This window comes from Rhamphochromis sp. 'chilingali', assembly GCF_963969265.1.
Source record: "Rhamphochromis sp. 'chilingali' genome assembly, chromosome: 21".
In the NCBI taxonomy this organism is placed as follows: Eukaryota; Metazoa; Chordata; class Actinopteri; order Cichliformes; family Cichlidae; genus Rhamphochromis; species Rhamphochromis sp. 'chilingali'.
In genome coordinates this window covers 30,874,591-30,890,169 of record NC_137949.1, presented here as the reverse complement: position 1 = coordinate 30,890,169, position 15,579 = coordinate 30,874,591, and the positions used below count along the sequence as shown (strand labels likewise).

General features: G+C 47.4%; 1 protein-coding gene across 5 annotated transcripts in view; it reads right to left on the bottom strand.

The window, feature by feature from the left end:
• Positions 1 to 188: 188 nt before the first annotated feature.
• fsip1 (fibrous sheath interacting protein 1) overlaps positions 189 to 15,579 on the bottom strand; it is a 36,037-nt gene continuing 20,646 nt past the window's right edge. For 3 of the 5 annotated variants that reach the window (XM_080871469.1, XM_080871472.1, XM_080871470.1), the window contains one exon: positions 189 to 1,777. In XM_080871469.1, coding sequence (XP_080727595.1) covers positions 1,673 to 1,777 — 105 coding nt within the window. In that variant the 3' untranslated portion in view covers positions 189 to 1,672. Of the gene's footprint in view, positions 1,778 to 12,932; positions 14,252 to 15,579 lie in introns of those variants that run through there. The other 2 variants (XR_013970351.1, XM_080871471.1) reach the window with 2 other exon arrangements.

Sequence of the window (15,579 nt, the reverse complement as noted above, 5' to 3'; positions counted from 1 at the left end):
TTACTCTTCTGAAAATATACTGTTTCAGTTACGCACACATTATTTGTGTACAGGAGACAAATACGCTACATATGCTGTGATTAATGACATGAGTTGCACATGTATGACAAATAAAAGTTTAAAATAGACAGTTTTAATCTAGTCCCATCAGTTAGAAAAGAAAACAGTGACGCAGAGTTCACCGTGTTTGGAAAGTGTCCTTGGAGGTTCACCTGGCTGATTCCAGTGTAGAGGAATGTGAGATAATTCCTGCCGTTTAGACGAGGTCAGAATGCGGGGGTAAGGTGAAGAGTGAGATGAACAGGCCTATAGGTGTCCAGTGCAAGGGGAGTAAAAAGGCAGGGCCTCTGGGCTGAGGTTGAACCGGGTGTGGATTAGCTCCTAAGATTTTGCATGCACGGAGCAAAAAAGGAACAACGTCAAGGGCTTCCAGAGGTCTCTCAAACAAACCAAAACTCGTCATTCTTAAAGCTGCCAATCTTTTGTCAGGGTGAACCACTTATGTAAATGACAACTGAGCTCGAAAGAGGTCACACAGGGTCCCATTTCAGAGGATCTCGCTAACCCATCCGCTCTGGAGGAGATCACCTACAGAGCCAGGAATGAGCGGAATGCTTGGAGCTGAGCTACAGCCGACTATCACCACCGTAGAGCACACATCCTCCCTTCTCATTAGCAGCAACGCTGGATGTCTGACCACACATTACTAACACAGACGTTCTATATTTTGTCGGAAAAAGCTTTAATGCACGGCAGCGCTCAGAGTTCACCCCCACAGACACGCTGCTATAAGCTGATGTTTATGTGTGCATTAGAACATTCTGCGGCTACAGCACCCGGTTATTAGATTTAATGACAGCAATTTTCTGTTCTGATCTATGATACTTTGGTTAATAGAAAGCATGGCCCTGCTGCTCTGTTTCCTCATGCAGACATATAAACACAAATAGAAGCAGTGTTATAATCGAGCTACATGTTCAAAACATGCAGACCAATTAGGATTAAAAAAACCCAAACAAAAAAAACAAAACAGTTCCCATCCTAAAGTAACCAAATTTGATGACTATAATTTTTCCACTTTTAACACATTGAATATAAAATATCCATCAGTTTATGCTGCTATACACTGATCAGCTGCAATATTAAAACAATGGACAGGAGATGTGGATATCATTGAAGACTTCATTACAAGACAACATTTAAAATCTCTGGATTTTCCATGAAAGGTATCCCACTTTTCGTGGAAACTTGCACTGATAGTCGGCACCACCTTGCGCCAGCAGGACAGTGCACCCTGCAACAATGCAAAACAATGCTCGAGAACACATCAAGGAATATGACCAAGAGCCCAAGGCATTGACCCGATCTTCAAACTCCCTGCACTTAATCCCATCAAGCATCCATGTGTTCTGCTGCAACAAGCCCAAACCTTAGAAGTGTCATTTCAAGACACCCCAGAAGCCCAGCGTCCTCATCCTCACAGGCCAGGGATGTCTTAATATCACAAACAAGCGCACACGACTTCCCCTAGGTAGCTTTAATTTTGTAAGTCTATAAATGAAGAGACTGTTCTATCATCAGAGATCTAATGCCAAAGTCTAACCACATAAAATCATTAATAAGTCCCAGAAATGATCCCGTCTGGTAGCAGTCAAATCATTTTTTCAGGTCTTTATGTTGAGTCATTCATTTCAAGGTCCTGGCTCCAACTTTTTGCCAGCTCACATCCATCCATCAGGCAAAGTAACTGTTCGTCCGTCAGGTCCGGAGACTCATTCTGCAAAAAAAAAACAAAACCCACCAACTGATGTAAGATTTCAGTGATGCTTGTGTGAATTTAGAGTTTCAAAATCAATTAAACAGACACAACAATATGTGTGTATTTGCAGATTCGTTCCACATGCAGGCCTACGGTGCGGATGTGTAGATATGTAACTGTTTCCAGGTCACGTCTGCCGAATATTATAAAAAGTGACCAACTGCTGACATCATTCCTGCATTTCTTCCAAACAAATTTTACTGGGTCTAAAGCTTAGTTTCTGACAAGTCCAGACAAAGTGCTGTATTAATACATGACCTCACACAACAGTGGCACTTCATAATAATGTACTGCACCGCTCTGCTTTGTTGGAAGGTGTGTGGGAAAAACACTTCCACTTGGATGCTAGTTTTGTTTTTCTACGCATAAGCCAGACTCCTCACAGGCAGCCTGGGACAGCGAGTGAGTTCAAGGATGAAAGAAAACTAGGTTATGAGGAAAAGGGCTTGAAAGTTAAATAAACATCAAAATCTATTCCTGGGAATGACGCGTCATTTGGCGCTATATGCAAAGTCTGAATTCCTGGCGACCGTAACTAATTTACCTACGCACGTGTGCTCATAGACAAGCGCAAGTTCACGGTGTAAGGACTCTGCACTTTGTTTAAACAGCTGCAACTCAACAGTCAATTTGTTCCAATATTATCGACTCATTACCTTCCGTGACACGAGCACCGTGCCAAGAAAGTGTCAAGAAGAGACAACGTTAAATCTCTGAGTTGAACAGAAATCGCTGTCATCATTCTCTCTGCGCTCGTGTTTTTAGCTGTCAGCCCTAAGTGAAATGAATGTCCCTGGCCTTGAAGTAAGGATGCGATCCAGATATTCTGTCCCTAATCTCAATCACAGTCTTTAGTTAGTATTAACTGATCTTTCCCCCTCCTACTTTTGATCAGCAAAACAATACAACACTGACATTTTAGGGAGTAAGTGAACATGTTGTCCTCAAAGTTAGTGTGCTAGAAGCAGAAAAATGGGCAAGTGTGAGGATTTGAATGACTTTAACATGGACTAAATCGTGATGGTTAGACGGCATCTCCAAAACTGCAGCTCTTTGTAGGGTGGTCCGAGGAAGGAACCGTAGTGTCATGGGTGGCCAAGGCTCACTGATGAAGGCATAAGGTGCTCACATTGCCAAAAATGTAATACAGGCTCTGATAGAAAGAGTCCCAGACACATTACGACTGCCAAAACCCCCAATGCTTTGGACAAAGTCCATCTAGATGTTACTTTAACACGGACTACCTACCTAAGCAGACCATGTACACACTTTCATGGAAACCCTGATAGCTGTGGCCTCTTTCAGCAGGATCATACACCCTGCCACAGGGTGCACAACAATGAGTCTATGGTGTTGATTTGGCCTCCAAATTCCCCAAATCTCAATCCAATTGAGCATCCGTGTGATGGGCTGGTATAAGAAGCGCAATCAATGGAGACCCCACCTTGCAACTTACAGGACTTAAAGTGCTAACATCTTGGTGCCAGATACCACAGCACACCTTCAGGGGTCTAGTGCAGTCCATGCCTCGACAGGTCAGGGCTGTTTTGGCAGCAAAAGGGGGACAAGCACAACATTATACAGGTGGTCATAATGCCTGACTGACGTCCAAAACAATAGATTTTAGAAACCAAAAGCAACAACAGTGACCTAAGAAGATATTAAGCAATGCAATTCTTTTCACCTCTTCCTCACACCGCACAGAGTAATTCCCGTGTCTCATCTACCCCCTTTAGCTAGTACCATTCACCGGTCATATGCTGACCTGACCACCCACTGAAACGCTCCACCCCATTGTCAGTGGGCTGACAAGACATTACCACACAATCCCGTCCATGTTCAAAGTCCTCCAGAATGTAATCATACCCTTTAGGTCATTGCAGGTTGGGTGGTGTTATTCATCTTTACCCTCACAATTATCCAGACATGTCATCATTTACCAATAGACAGGAGCACACAGGCACCACAGACACAAACGCCCCACAGTGCCCCCCTGGAGCGGTTCATTATCTTGACCCTTCAACATTCATGTAGCTGTGGACTTGACCTCTGCTTCTACATGGCGCAAATGAAACAATAAAAGAGCAAGTTCGAAAAAAACAAACAAACAAAAAACGTAAATAAATATAGAGTATGCACAAAAATATAGAGTTTAAATAAATGTCTATCCATTCTACAGCCGCTTAGCTATTCTTTATATATATTCTTATGTAACAACTGACACCTCGGCCACAGAAAAAGTTTGTTAAGGAAAGGAGACGTACATTTTTCTGAACGTAAGTGAGTAATTCCTGCAACTTGAGACAAATGGCAGAAGAAAAAAATTACAAGTCAATTAGAGGCTTGTCATTATTTTCTGTGTACATGAATGGGGCAATAAAAAGTGCCCCACTGGCTGGAGTCTTAATGGTCTGAAATGCCTCTAACTGATACCAGCCGTCTTGGAGATGGGAACAGGTTAGACTTTCCAACAGAGAGGAGAGGAAAGGAAAGAAGGAAGAAAGAATGTTCTTTCTACTGCTTTGACAAAATGCTACAACTCTTTAAAAGTGGTTGACCTCCGATGACCTCGGTACTTGAGGAGGCCAGGGGTGTCTGTGGGTGACTGATATGTGCTTTCGTGCTGCTACACAGCCATTTAAGGTCCTTCACACGGGTGTTCACTGTTCGTAGACTTAAATTACACCTTTCTTGGCTGCTAATTCAAAGCACATTGTGCGCTGTCGGTCCTGCGTGCTGCACAACAACATTGAATATTTAGTATTTACTGCTGTTTACACTTAGCTCGATTAATGTGATGGTGTTGTGTTTAATATGTTGCTTTGGTTTTTTTTGCTTGTTTCTCTTCTTTTTCTCTGAACAGCTGATCCAGGAGATTCTCCCCCCCCCCCCCCCCCTTCTCACTGTCCCTCTCCCCTTCTGTTTTTCTTTTCCTTCATCTTTCTCTCTCCCTTTCCTATCCCTCACTCATGTCTGTCCCGTCTGTAACATCTGAAAATAAAATAAAATAAATAATAAAAACAAAGGTCGATCAAATGGACCAATACGGCAATGCCACAATGATCCATTTGGCAAAATAAATCCATTGGGTATCCTTGTTGGTCTTCAGACAACAATTCTGACGGCTAATGAACCAAATGGGACAGGCAAAAAAAAAAAAAGGTCCTTCATTTCTTCTTGGTGGAAGGTTTCAGTTTCCTAGCAGCAGGGAACACATGAATTTTGGTAAACAGCACAGAAAACTGCTGGGATTACAGGAAAGCTTTCCAAAGAAAATGTTTGATAAAATTGATTAAGGTGCTTCCAGGGAGCATCTCCTTGTTCCACTGGGTTATCAGTGAGACAGGAACAACAATGCTGGGCTTACATGACAGCTCATGAACGCAGAATTCACTATCAGAGCGATTCTGAAGGGAAGTGAATGAGTAAGCAGGAATAGATAAAAACTTTGTTTCTGGGTGGCTTTGGGTCGCGTACATACAAGCATCTCACATACGCAATCTACAGTGAAGAGAAGAGCTGTGTATGCTGCAAAGCCTTAAGCTGGCAATCCCAACCATGATTCTCTGTAATAAACATGTGAAATCCAAGGTGGAAGTGGAAAATCTTGAGTTTGTCAAGTTACAGGCCTTTGACAGTTTCTGTTTTATTGTCACCGGGGTCATTAAATAGTTTTTATTTTAAAGTGAATCCAGTTCTTCCACCAGCAAACAATGGCAAGGCGAGTGAACTTCTTGACCTGAAAGATCAGAACTCTCCACCACTCTCAGAGCATGATCAGCTTTCCACAGGGAGATAAATCTGGCAAAGACAGAGATGTGGAGCCCTCCAGCTACATTCTGCAGAGGACTACCACCTCTACCACAGCTCATCCTGCGCTTCGTACACACAGGATGCAAGACCAGGTTTGAGCACAAGTGTGGGCCGCTCAGCTTTCAGGGTCACCGACTTCAGTTGCATACCTGAGCTCTATAGTCCACAGACCCAGACGTTACTCCTCCGGGAGAAAGAACTTAGAATGAATGGGAGTGCAATAACTTAATTATTGCACTCCCATTCTGCTATACAGTAGCATAGCACCAACATTATATGTCATGTCAAATAGCAGATAATATATATTTTAACATTTTTTTTAAATGCATAGTAACTCTCCTAAATACCCAAAGAGCCTCTGCTTCAACTCTAACAGCTATATCAACATAAAATAGTCTTTGGTTTTAACTCTAAGAGCCATGTGTCAATTGTTTTGTTCATCCTAGTCTCCTTTGCAGAGCCTGAACAGAAGCAGAAGAGGTTGCAGCAGCAAAAGGTTCAAATCTGACAGATTTAAAGTTGAGAGCTTTGGATTGCATACTTAACAATGACACTGTGTAATTGGGAAAAAAAGACTCTGGCTTTTCTTTACTGTATACTTCCATAGTTTGAATCACAGGTTAAAGTGCAGCGGTCAGGAGTGCTGACTGCCTGAGACGGCTAACGCTAGCTAGACAATGTTCCTATGTTTAATGTGGGACAAACATCTCTGTGCACATGAGAGCTGCTGCTAAAAGTATCTTTCAGTTTCTGAGCTTGCTAACATATTACATATCCTCCCAAATGACACATGTTGTAAAAGTTCAAAATTACTTAATCACCAATCATAACTTCAATATTTAGGAGGCTAGGCAGGCTCAGACGTGCCCCGTGTCATTAAACCTATATTGCATCCATATTTCAAACAGCGTCTGCCATGGTCTGTCCCGAGGCTTGAAGCTTAGGAGCTGTTTCCGCAAATATATCCAAAAGCGGTGTCACCTCCTAAATTTGAATTTGTATATTTGAAGTTGAGTTATAGAGCATGTACAGGAGATAGGAGAGATCATAGTGACACTGAAAAACCTGAGACCAGTGGGGAAGAGACTTTTCTCAAATTGAGCCCTTTCCAAAGATCATACGGTGACAAAGCAGAGCCGATGAGGGAGATAAGCTAGCAGCTAACAGCCATCAGCTGTGGATGCAGTGAAGCGAGGAAAGTGGTGAAGCATGCATAGAGACAGATAATTGATTTTGAGATTCAGATCCAGATAAGTCAATTTATAAATTTTTTTTTAACCTAGACTGCTGTTCCGATAAATGCTAGAAATAATGAGGTAATAACAAACTGCTGTAAGTGAGGAAGTATGACTGATAGTGTTGGCCTGATTAAAACAAGACCGTTGGGCTGGAACTATCCTGATTTACAGTAAATGCTGAGATTGTCCTTCCTTTTGCTGTAGATTTAGGAAGGCAGCCAAAACAGGCTGCAGGAAAACGAGCACCAGATCAACTGTCGAGCATCACACAGTTTCTTCAGAAAAATAGGCTTGTTAACCTCGTCAAATCTGCTATTTTAAGATATTGTAACGATGGTTAAGTGTTATTGTACAGTGACATGTTGGTGATCTCTGCACACTGTTGTTGTTCCTTTAAGATTCATGTTTGGTTGTGGTGTACAGGAAGGGGGGGGGTGGGACCTGGTTGTTCTGTGTGTGTGCCAGGCTGAAGAGAGGTGGAGTTCGAGAGCGCTTCCCCCTGAGTTAACAACCCGCTGGCTTATGTGCCAAATAAACGGACAAACTGAGACCCCAACCGTTGGTGTCAGAAGTGAAGAAAGAAAAAAGAACCCCAGAACGCCCGAGACCCTGTTGCTGGCGACGCTTGCCGTTACGAGACGAGGATGTTGCCGGGCAAGATTAAGAAGGAGACGGAGGAGAGGGAGGTTCGTCCGCGCTCGCCCGCCCATGGAGTGAGGGAAACGGCGCTGCGGCTGTCTGCCGAGGCTGGATTTTCTCCAGGTTTGACTAGGCTCGGGAACTGTTCGCACAGCGGCCGCGATTCCGGCGGGAAGGAGTCGACCTCGCTTGGCGCGCCGTCACGTGATGTAAACAAACATGGCGGCGCCCAGCAAGCTGCAGCGAATATAAAAACGCCTAAGTTCAGCGGCAAGACGCCATGGGAAGTGTTTATCGCACAGTTCGAGCTGTTAGCTGTCGCAGCTGGCTGGTCTGAGGAACATAAAGCTCTCCAACTGGCTTTGTGTCTGTGTGAGGATGCAGCTGCATGCCTGCTGCTGCTGACCGAGGAGCAGAGGGGAGATTATAATGCTCTGGTCGGAGCACTTCAGAGGCGCTTCGGGCAGTATAACCAACCAGTGCTGCTGAGGTCGGAGTTCCACAACAGACGCAGATTGCCAGGCGAGCCCCTCCGCATTTTGGCCCATGAAATCGAGTGCCTTTGCCGGAGGGCGTATGACAGCATGCCACCATCAGTGCAAGCGGAGTTAGCTCGGGACCAGTTCCTGCAGGCCCTGAGCCCTAAAGAGCTCCGTATGCAAACTCAGCTTGCTCGGCCAGCCACACTCAGTGCAGCCCTGGAGCTAGCGTTGGAGAGGGAGATGCTTAGTATTTAGTATTTATTTATTTATTGTCATTGTCAAGAACAATGAAATTGCGTTTGGGGCTTCCATACAACCCAAAAAAAAGAAGAAAATAATAAATACCCCTTAAAACCCAAGTGTACATATTTAACCCAGTGTGACTCCAATGCAATAAGACAATCCTTAGCAATAATGTTCGTAGAAATTCAGACAAAGACCTGAGAAACATGACAAAATACAACAATGCACCCATTCAATATTATTGTACTGTGAGATATGATATCAGATATGATAGTTATCTATTTAAGAAAGGGGGGGGGGGGGGGCAGGAGGGGGAAGAGAATAAAGATATGATGCACCAATGCAGACCAGTTCATTGCTATTAAGAAGTTGGATATGGTTATTGTCCGTGAGAGGGGGGCAGAGAGTTCAGGAGCCTCACAGCCTGTGGATACAGGCTGTTGGCCAGTCTGGATGTTCTGGCCTGTATAGACCTACCTTCTCCCTGAGGGCAGCAGATGGAAAAGGTGGCGCGCAGGGTGATGTTGTTGCAGGATCCTCTGGGGGCGCTGATGACGCACACGTGGTGAGGGCTGTGTCAGCACCTGTGGAACAGATGGAGACGCCAGCGGGCTTGTGCAGTTTGGTGCAGGCGGCTTCACTGCAGTCGCCTTCCCCTCGGGCTGGCCCACACCGCCGACCACAGAGCTGCTGGGGATGTGGACAACCCGGACACCTCATCAGGCAGTGCCCCAAGCTTGCAGCGGTTCAGGGAAACGCCCACGGGCCCGTGTAGGCGGGAGTACACGGGCCTGAGAGAACGACATCCCCACACCACCGCCACCTCCACCCGGTGCGGCCATCGCTGTGGGCTGGACCCAGGTTGGCGGCTTTTGCCATGTTCCAGTGACGATCGCGGGGGTGTCCTGTACGGCCCTGCTGGACACGGGGTCCAATGCAACGCTGGTCCGACCCGATATTGTCCCAACCGGAGCTGCTGTGCAACCGACTAATGTGCAACTTAAGACTGTGACCGGTGATCTGGCCCCAATGAGAGGGAAGGGAGTGTTCCAGTTCAAGGTGGGGGACCTCGGTGTGTCTTATGCTGCCTGGGTGGCTGACGTGCAGGACGCCTGCATCCTTGGGCTGGATTTTTTACGAGCCATTGGTGGTGTACTGGACTTAGGCAAAGGCTTCCTCGTAACCCCTGATGGGAAGAAGGTGCCGCTTATTCCTCCCCCGGTCTGCACAGCATCTGCCGCGGCGTCCACCTCCACCGCAGAGACCGCTGCAGACCCGCCAGCAGAACAGCGAGCGGAGGAGGAGGAGGAGAGGCTCTTAGCAGTGAGGAGTATCTGGTCAAAGAACTGTGAGGGGCTGACTCCACAGCAGCAAGAGAGTCTATGGCAGGTACTAAAAGAGTTTAGTGACATTTTTGCCCTGAAAGAAAGTGATGTTGGCTTGACACACTTGGTAGAGCACGTCATTGAGACCAGGGATGCCCAGCCTATTAAAGTGCGCCCACGCCGCCTGCCCCTGGCTCATCAGGAGGCTGCGGACAGAGAGTTGTGTGAAATGATGAAGGCGGGCATCATAGAGCCATCTGATAGCCCGTGGGCCTCCGCGGTGGTGATGGTGCCTAAGAAAAAAAGTCCTAGGATGCGTTTCTGTGTGGACTACAGACCACTCAACAAAGTGACGAAGAAGGACTCTTACCCCCTTCCCAGGATTGATGAGTCTCTCGACTTAGTAGCCGGGTCCTCCTGGTTCTCCACCCTGGACCTGCGGAGTGGCTACTGGCAGGTGCCACTGTCCCCGGAATCCAGACCGAAGACAGCCTTCTGCACTAACAGGGGACTATGGCAGTTCAAAGTCCTGAGCTTTGGTCTTTGCAATGCTCCTGCGACCTTCGAGAGGCTTATGGACAGTGTGCTGGCTGGCGTCCCACGGCAACGGTGTCTGGTTTACCTGGATGACCTTCTAGTGCACGGGAGCTCCTTTGATGCTGCCCTGGATGCCCTGAGACAAGTGTTGGAGAGGGTGGCAGCTGCAGGCCTGAAGCTGCACCCCGACAAGTGCCACTTCATGAGGAGGGAGGTGGAGTTTCTGGGCCACAAGCTGGGTCGTGAGGGCATCAGCACGTTGGAGGAAAAAATTCACACCATTACCGAGTGGCCCACACCAGCAGACCAGAAACAGCTCAAAAGCTTCCTAGGACTGGCGTCTTATTACAGGAGGTTTGTGAAGGGCTTTTCCTCCATAGCCGCACCACTCTTCCACCTGCTGCAGAAGGACTGTGACTTCATCTGGACCCGGGACTGTCAGCAGGCGTTCGACACCCTCCGCAGATCGCTGACAGAGTCTCCAGTCCTTGCCCCCCCTGACCCCGCCCTGCCTTTTGTCCTGGACACTGACGCAAGTAATGTGGGGCTGGGAGCGGTGTTGTCGCAGGTTGGGCCGGAAGGGGAGAAGGTGGTGGCGTACTTCAGCCGGGTCCTGAACAGGAGTGAGCGGCGCTACTGTGTCACACGACGAGAGCTGTTGGCTGTGGTGGCGGGGGTGAGACACTTTAAGTACTACCTGTGCGGCACAGCATTTGTTATCAGAACTGATCATGCTGCCCTTCAGTGGCTGATGTCTTTCAGGGAGCCAGAGGGACAGGTGGCTCGCTGGCTGGAGGAGCTCCAAGCCTTCAATTTCACTGTGGAGCACAGAGCAGGGACGCACCATTCTAACGCAGACGCCCTCTCTCGTCGCCCATGTGCTGCAGCTGGCTGCCGTTACTGTGAGAAGCGAGAGGAAATAGAGCGGGAACTCACGACAATAGACGGAGCAGCACAGCTCGCCTGCAGGGCTCTTCTGATGGTGGATGCAGCGGAGTGGAGGGCACGGCAGGAACAAGACACGGACCTGCTGCCGGTCCTGCAGTGGCTGGAGAAGGGGGAGCAACCCCTTTGGGATGAGGTCACTGGGTTTTCCATCTGTACCAGGGGGCTATGGGCCAAGTTTGCAGCTCTCAGGCTGAAGGAGGGGGTGTTGGAGCGTGCCTGGAAGGATCCTGCCACGGGGGAGGAGAGGTGGCAGGTTGTGGTGCCAAGGTCGCTGAGGTCAGCTGTGCTGGAAGCCTGCCATGGGAGCACTGGCTCCGGCCACTTTGGGGTCTCCAAGACTCTCCGCCGCCTCCGCCAGGGCTATTACTGGGGTCAACAGCGGAGGGACGTGGAGGACTTTTGCCGCAGCTGTGATGCATGTTCCTCACACAAAGGGCCACAGGACCAGTCCCGGGCTCAGCTTCAGCAGCAACCAGCAGGAGCCCCAATGGAGCGAGTAGCTGTGGACGTCATGGGCCCATTTCCTTGCACAGACAGAGGAAACCGCTATGTTCTTGTGGCCATGGACTATTTTACCAAGTGGCCGGAAGCATACGCCATCCCAGATCAGGAGGCTGAGACGGTCGCTGATGTATTAGTGGAGGGGATGTTCAGCCGCTTTGGAACAGCAGAGACCCTCCACAGTGACCAGGGGCGTAACTTTGAGTCCAAGGTATTTGCTGCCATGTGTGAACGCCTTGGGACTAAGAAAACCCGCACCACCCCACTTCACCCCCAAAGCGATGGGCTGGTGGAAAGGTTTAACAGGACGCTGGCCCAGCAGCTAGCCATCCTTACCTCAGAACACCAACGGGACTGGGATTACCATCTTCCCCTTACCCTCATGGCCTACAGGTCGGCAGTACAGGACTCCACCCAATGTACGCCTGCCCTGCTCATGTTAGGGAGAGAGCTGAGAACTCCTGCAGAGTTGGCTTTTGGGAAGCCCCCGGACGCGCCAGAGGCACCACCGGGCCGGGACTACGCAAGGAAGCTGCAGGACCGGCTGGATTCTGCACATTCCTACGCCCGAGAGCAGCTGGCGAAGGCAGGCCTGCGCCAAAAGAGGAATTATGACATCACCACTAAGGGGAGGCACTTCCATGCTGGGGAGCTGGTGTGGGTCTACAGCCCAAAGAGGAAGAAGGGACGGTGTCCTAAACTGGATAGCAGCTGGGTGGGGCCTTGCAGCGTCCTAGAGCGAGTGGGGGAGGTTGTTTACAGGGTGCAGTTGCCTCCTAGGGGGAGGATAGTAGCGCTGCACAGAGACCGGATGGCCCCCTACAGAGGACAGTCCCTCCCCTCCTTTCCAGAGGGACGTGTACAGAGCGTCCATGACCCTGCTCAGAGGGACCCCCGACCGGGGCTGCGTTCCCCTCCCTCGGACTCTCCACCCCAAAGCCCCGAAGCTCCGCGTCCACCTCAGGGGCTCAGGAGGTCAAGGAGGGAACGTAGGCTACCACCCCGCCTCAGAGACTGTGTCGTTCCCTCGGGGACGAGGAACTTATTGCTGGGGGGGCAGTGTAACGATGGTTAAGTGTTATTGTACAGTGACATGTTGGTGATCTCTGCACACTGTTGTTGTTCCTTTAAGATTCATGTTTGGTTGTGGTGTACAGGAAGGGGGGGTGGGACCTGGTTGTTCTGTGTGTGTGCCAGGCTGAAGAGAGGTGGAGTTCGAGAGCGCTTCCCCCTGAGTTAACAACCCGCTGGCTTATGTGCCAAATAAACGGACAAACTGAGACCCCAACCGTCTGGTTCTTGTGAACGTTACAATATCTTTGTTTTACCGTATTTCAAGCATGTTTAAATAAATAGCTACGAAAAACCTAATACTTCACCTTCCTAACTTCTCCTTTAATCACACACTTGAATTTGGTCAAACTCAATAACAGGAATGTCACGGTCTGCGGAGGCAGACCGTGCGGAAATGTGTGTGGTGGACCCAGGAGCGAACACAAGCGAGGATGCAGGAGTGGAGTTAAACAAAAGCGAGCCTTTTATTCTGGCTGATGAAAGGAACAAAACAGAGTGAGGGCAGCATAAGAGTAATAGTTCAAACAGAAACCTAAACTGGACATAAACTAAGGAAAAGCTATGGCTGGAGATACGGAACACCGGGGGTGGTAACACAGATGACGCGACACAGACTACATGAAACACAGAGACTAAATACACAAGAGGGATGATCAGGGGAAGTGGCCACACATGGGAACACAGCTGACACATATAAACATAACAAGACAAGGCAGGAGTAAACAACACTGACAGGAGACTGTCAAAGTAAAACAGGAAGTACACAGAGGTGCAAACAGGAGGAGAGAGAGAGCACGGGCATAGTGGGCTAGGGAAACATGGAATGAAACACAAGGAGGGGAGATGAGGGCTCACAGATACATAGAGGGGCACACAGGGGATAAAAGTCACAAGGGGAAGTCAAATAAGGAACAACATAACAGGACAACTCAGGAAACATGACCTAAATAAGGAACGAAATACAAAAATACAAGAAACTAAGAATACTGGGCCCACATGGCCCAGGACCATGACAAGGAATTTTTTTTAAAAGTGCTCTTAAGCAGTGGTTCACCAGACTCTCTGAAGTTTTTCTTTTCTTCTCTCATTTTCAGTCCAGTCCTTGTACCATTTTACTTTTTTTACATACATGTTTTTTAAGCCACTTAACACTGACATATGAATCACTCAAGCATAAAAAAGGCACTCGACCCAAGGGATGAACCACTGTTGTGTTTACACATAACAGAGAAACCCATTTGTATCTTTAGGCACTTTGTTACTAGCAACCTGTTGCAAAAGCATATTATTTGTTCTCCTTTCCTTAGTCGAGTCTATGAAAAATGCCAAAGATAACACAGTTCGACAGGCATAAAATAATATTTTTGCACCAACAAGGTAAGAAGCGTAGTGGTTGCCTCACAGCAAGAAGGTCAAAGCCTTTCTGTTTGGATTGCATGCTCTCCCCGTGTCTGTGTGGGCTCTCCCCAGGTTAGAGGAAGAGGTTAGTTGAGGTTAGAGGGTTTAGGTTAACTGGTGATTCCTTTGCTATAAATGTAAATGGTTGTCTGTTTCTGTGCTGGCCCTGTGAGAAATTGGCCACCTGTCCAGGATGTATGGCTGCTGGTTTAGACTCCAGTCTCACCCACAACCCTGAATTGGATAAGCAGAAGAAAACAGATGGATGTATGGATGGATAAATTTCTTCTTATCACACTTTTAATCCAATAGAAAACTACACAGAAACACTGCATAGCTAGCAGACAGTCGGTGTAACTGGAAATACAGCCTTTGGTTCTATGGCTTCAGAATCAGAATCAGAATGGGTTTATTGCCAGATGTTGAGGTTTACAACATTAGGAAATTGCTGCGGTGCTTCAGTGCAGACAATAAGAATTAAAGTGCTATGTAGAAAGAAAGATATGTGCATGAGATATACATGAGATATATACATGAGAATAAGAATTATGAGTGCTACGTAGAAAGATATATACATGAGTATACACACAGATCTATTGAAATCATTACAGTGCTCAAGTGAATATTTGTCCCGAAGGCATTCACGGCATTCTGTCTTCACAAGAATGGGATCTTGGGATATATGCATAACATTATCCCTCTGGGGACGGCTGTCACCCAACGTGGAGGCCCAAAAGTCTTGTGAGAGTCTCTGAGTTATGTATGTTATACAAATCAACTTTATGAGTATACTGCAGCTGTGTGAGACTGGTTAAGTATGCCCTCCCAGACAAAATCTGTACAAATAAATCTTTTTCTAGCCACAAAACAAGGCCCGTGGCACTAAAAATATATACACCGTGAGGCTGCTGTTTACATTGAAGTCACTCGCTGGGTTCACTCATTTAGTCACACTATATAAAAATGCAGTGACACATGGTCAAACGCAAAGAGTGTGTTGCAGCACCAGTAGTTAAGGGACTGGTGGGTTTGATGTTTTGGAATCACGATGAAAGAACGGTTTTCCTCGAATGGAGCTCGGCTTAATTAGCAACAAAATTCCACTTGTCTCTCCTTAATTAGGCCAGGAATAGGCCTCAGTTGCATGGCGTGATGCCGTGTGATGTAAGGGTGTGGCTGCCGCTCGGTGGTTTTATTACCTCACTATTTGTCAGAGAAATGCCCATCTTTTATGTTTGAATTAGGCATACTGAATATACATCACGCTGTGATTCATCAGTGTGAGAACTGATGAAAAGAATTCCATAAACAGCAGCAGGAGCTTCCCTTTTAACACCAACAAAGTCTAACAAATAAATGTATTAACCCTGATGTTTTCCTTTTATCTAACAGAAAATTTAAAGTCATAAGAGCCAGAGAGAGCAGAAATCAGGCCCGTCCACCTTTGTTCTTGGAACATTCTTGCATTGTGCCTTTAGTGACAGTCCTCTGGTTGTAACTCTGCAGACTCCTAAGATCAGACGGTGCTCAATGGTTTCTAGGGAACACTGGAGTGAAGACAC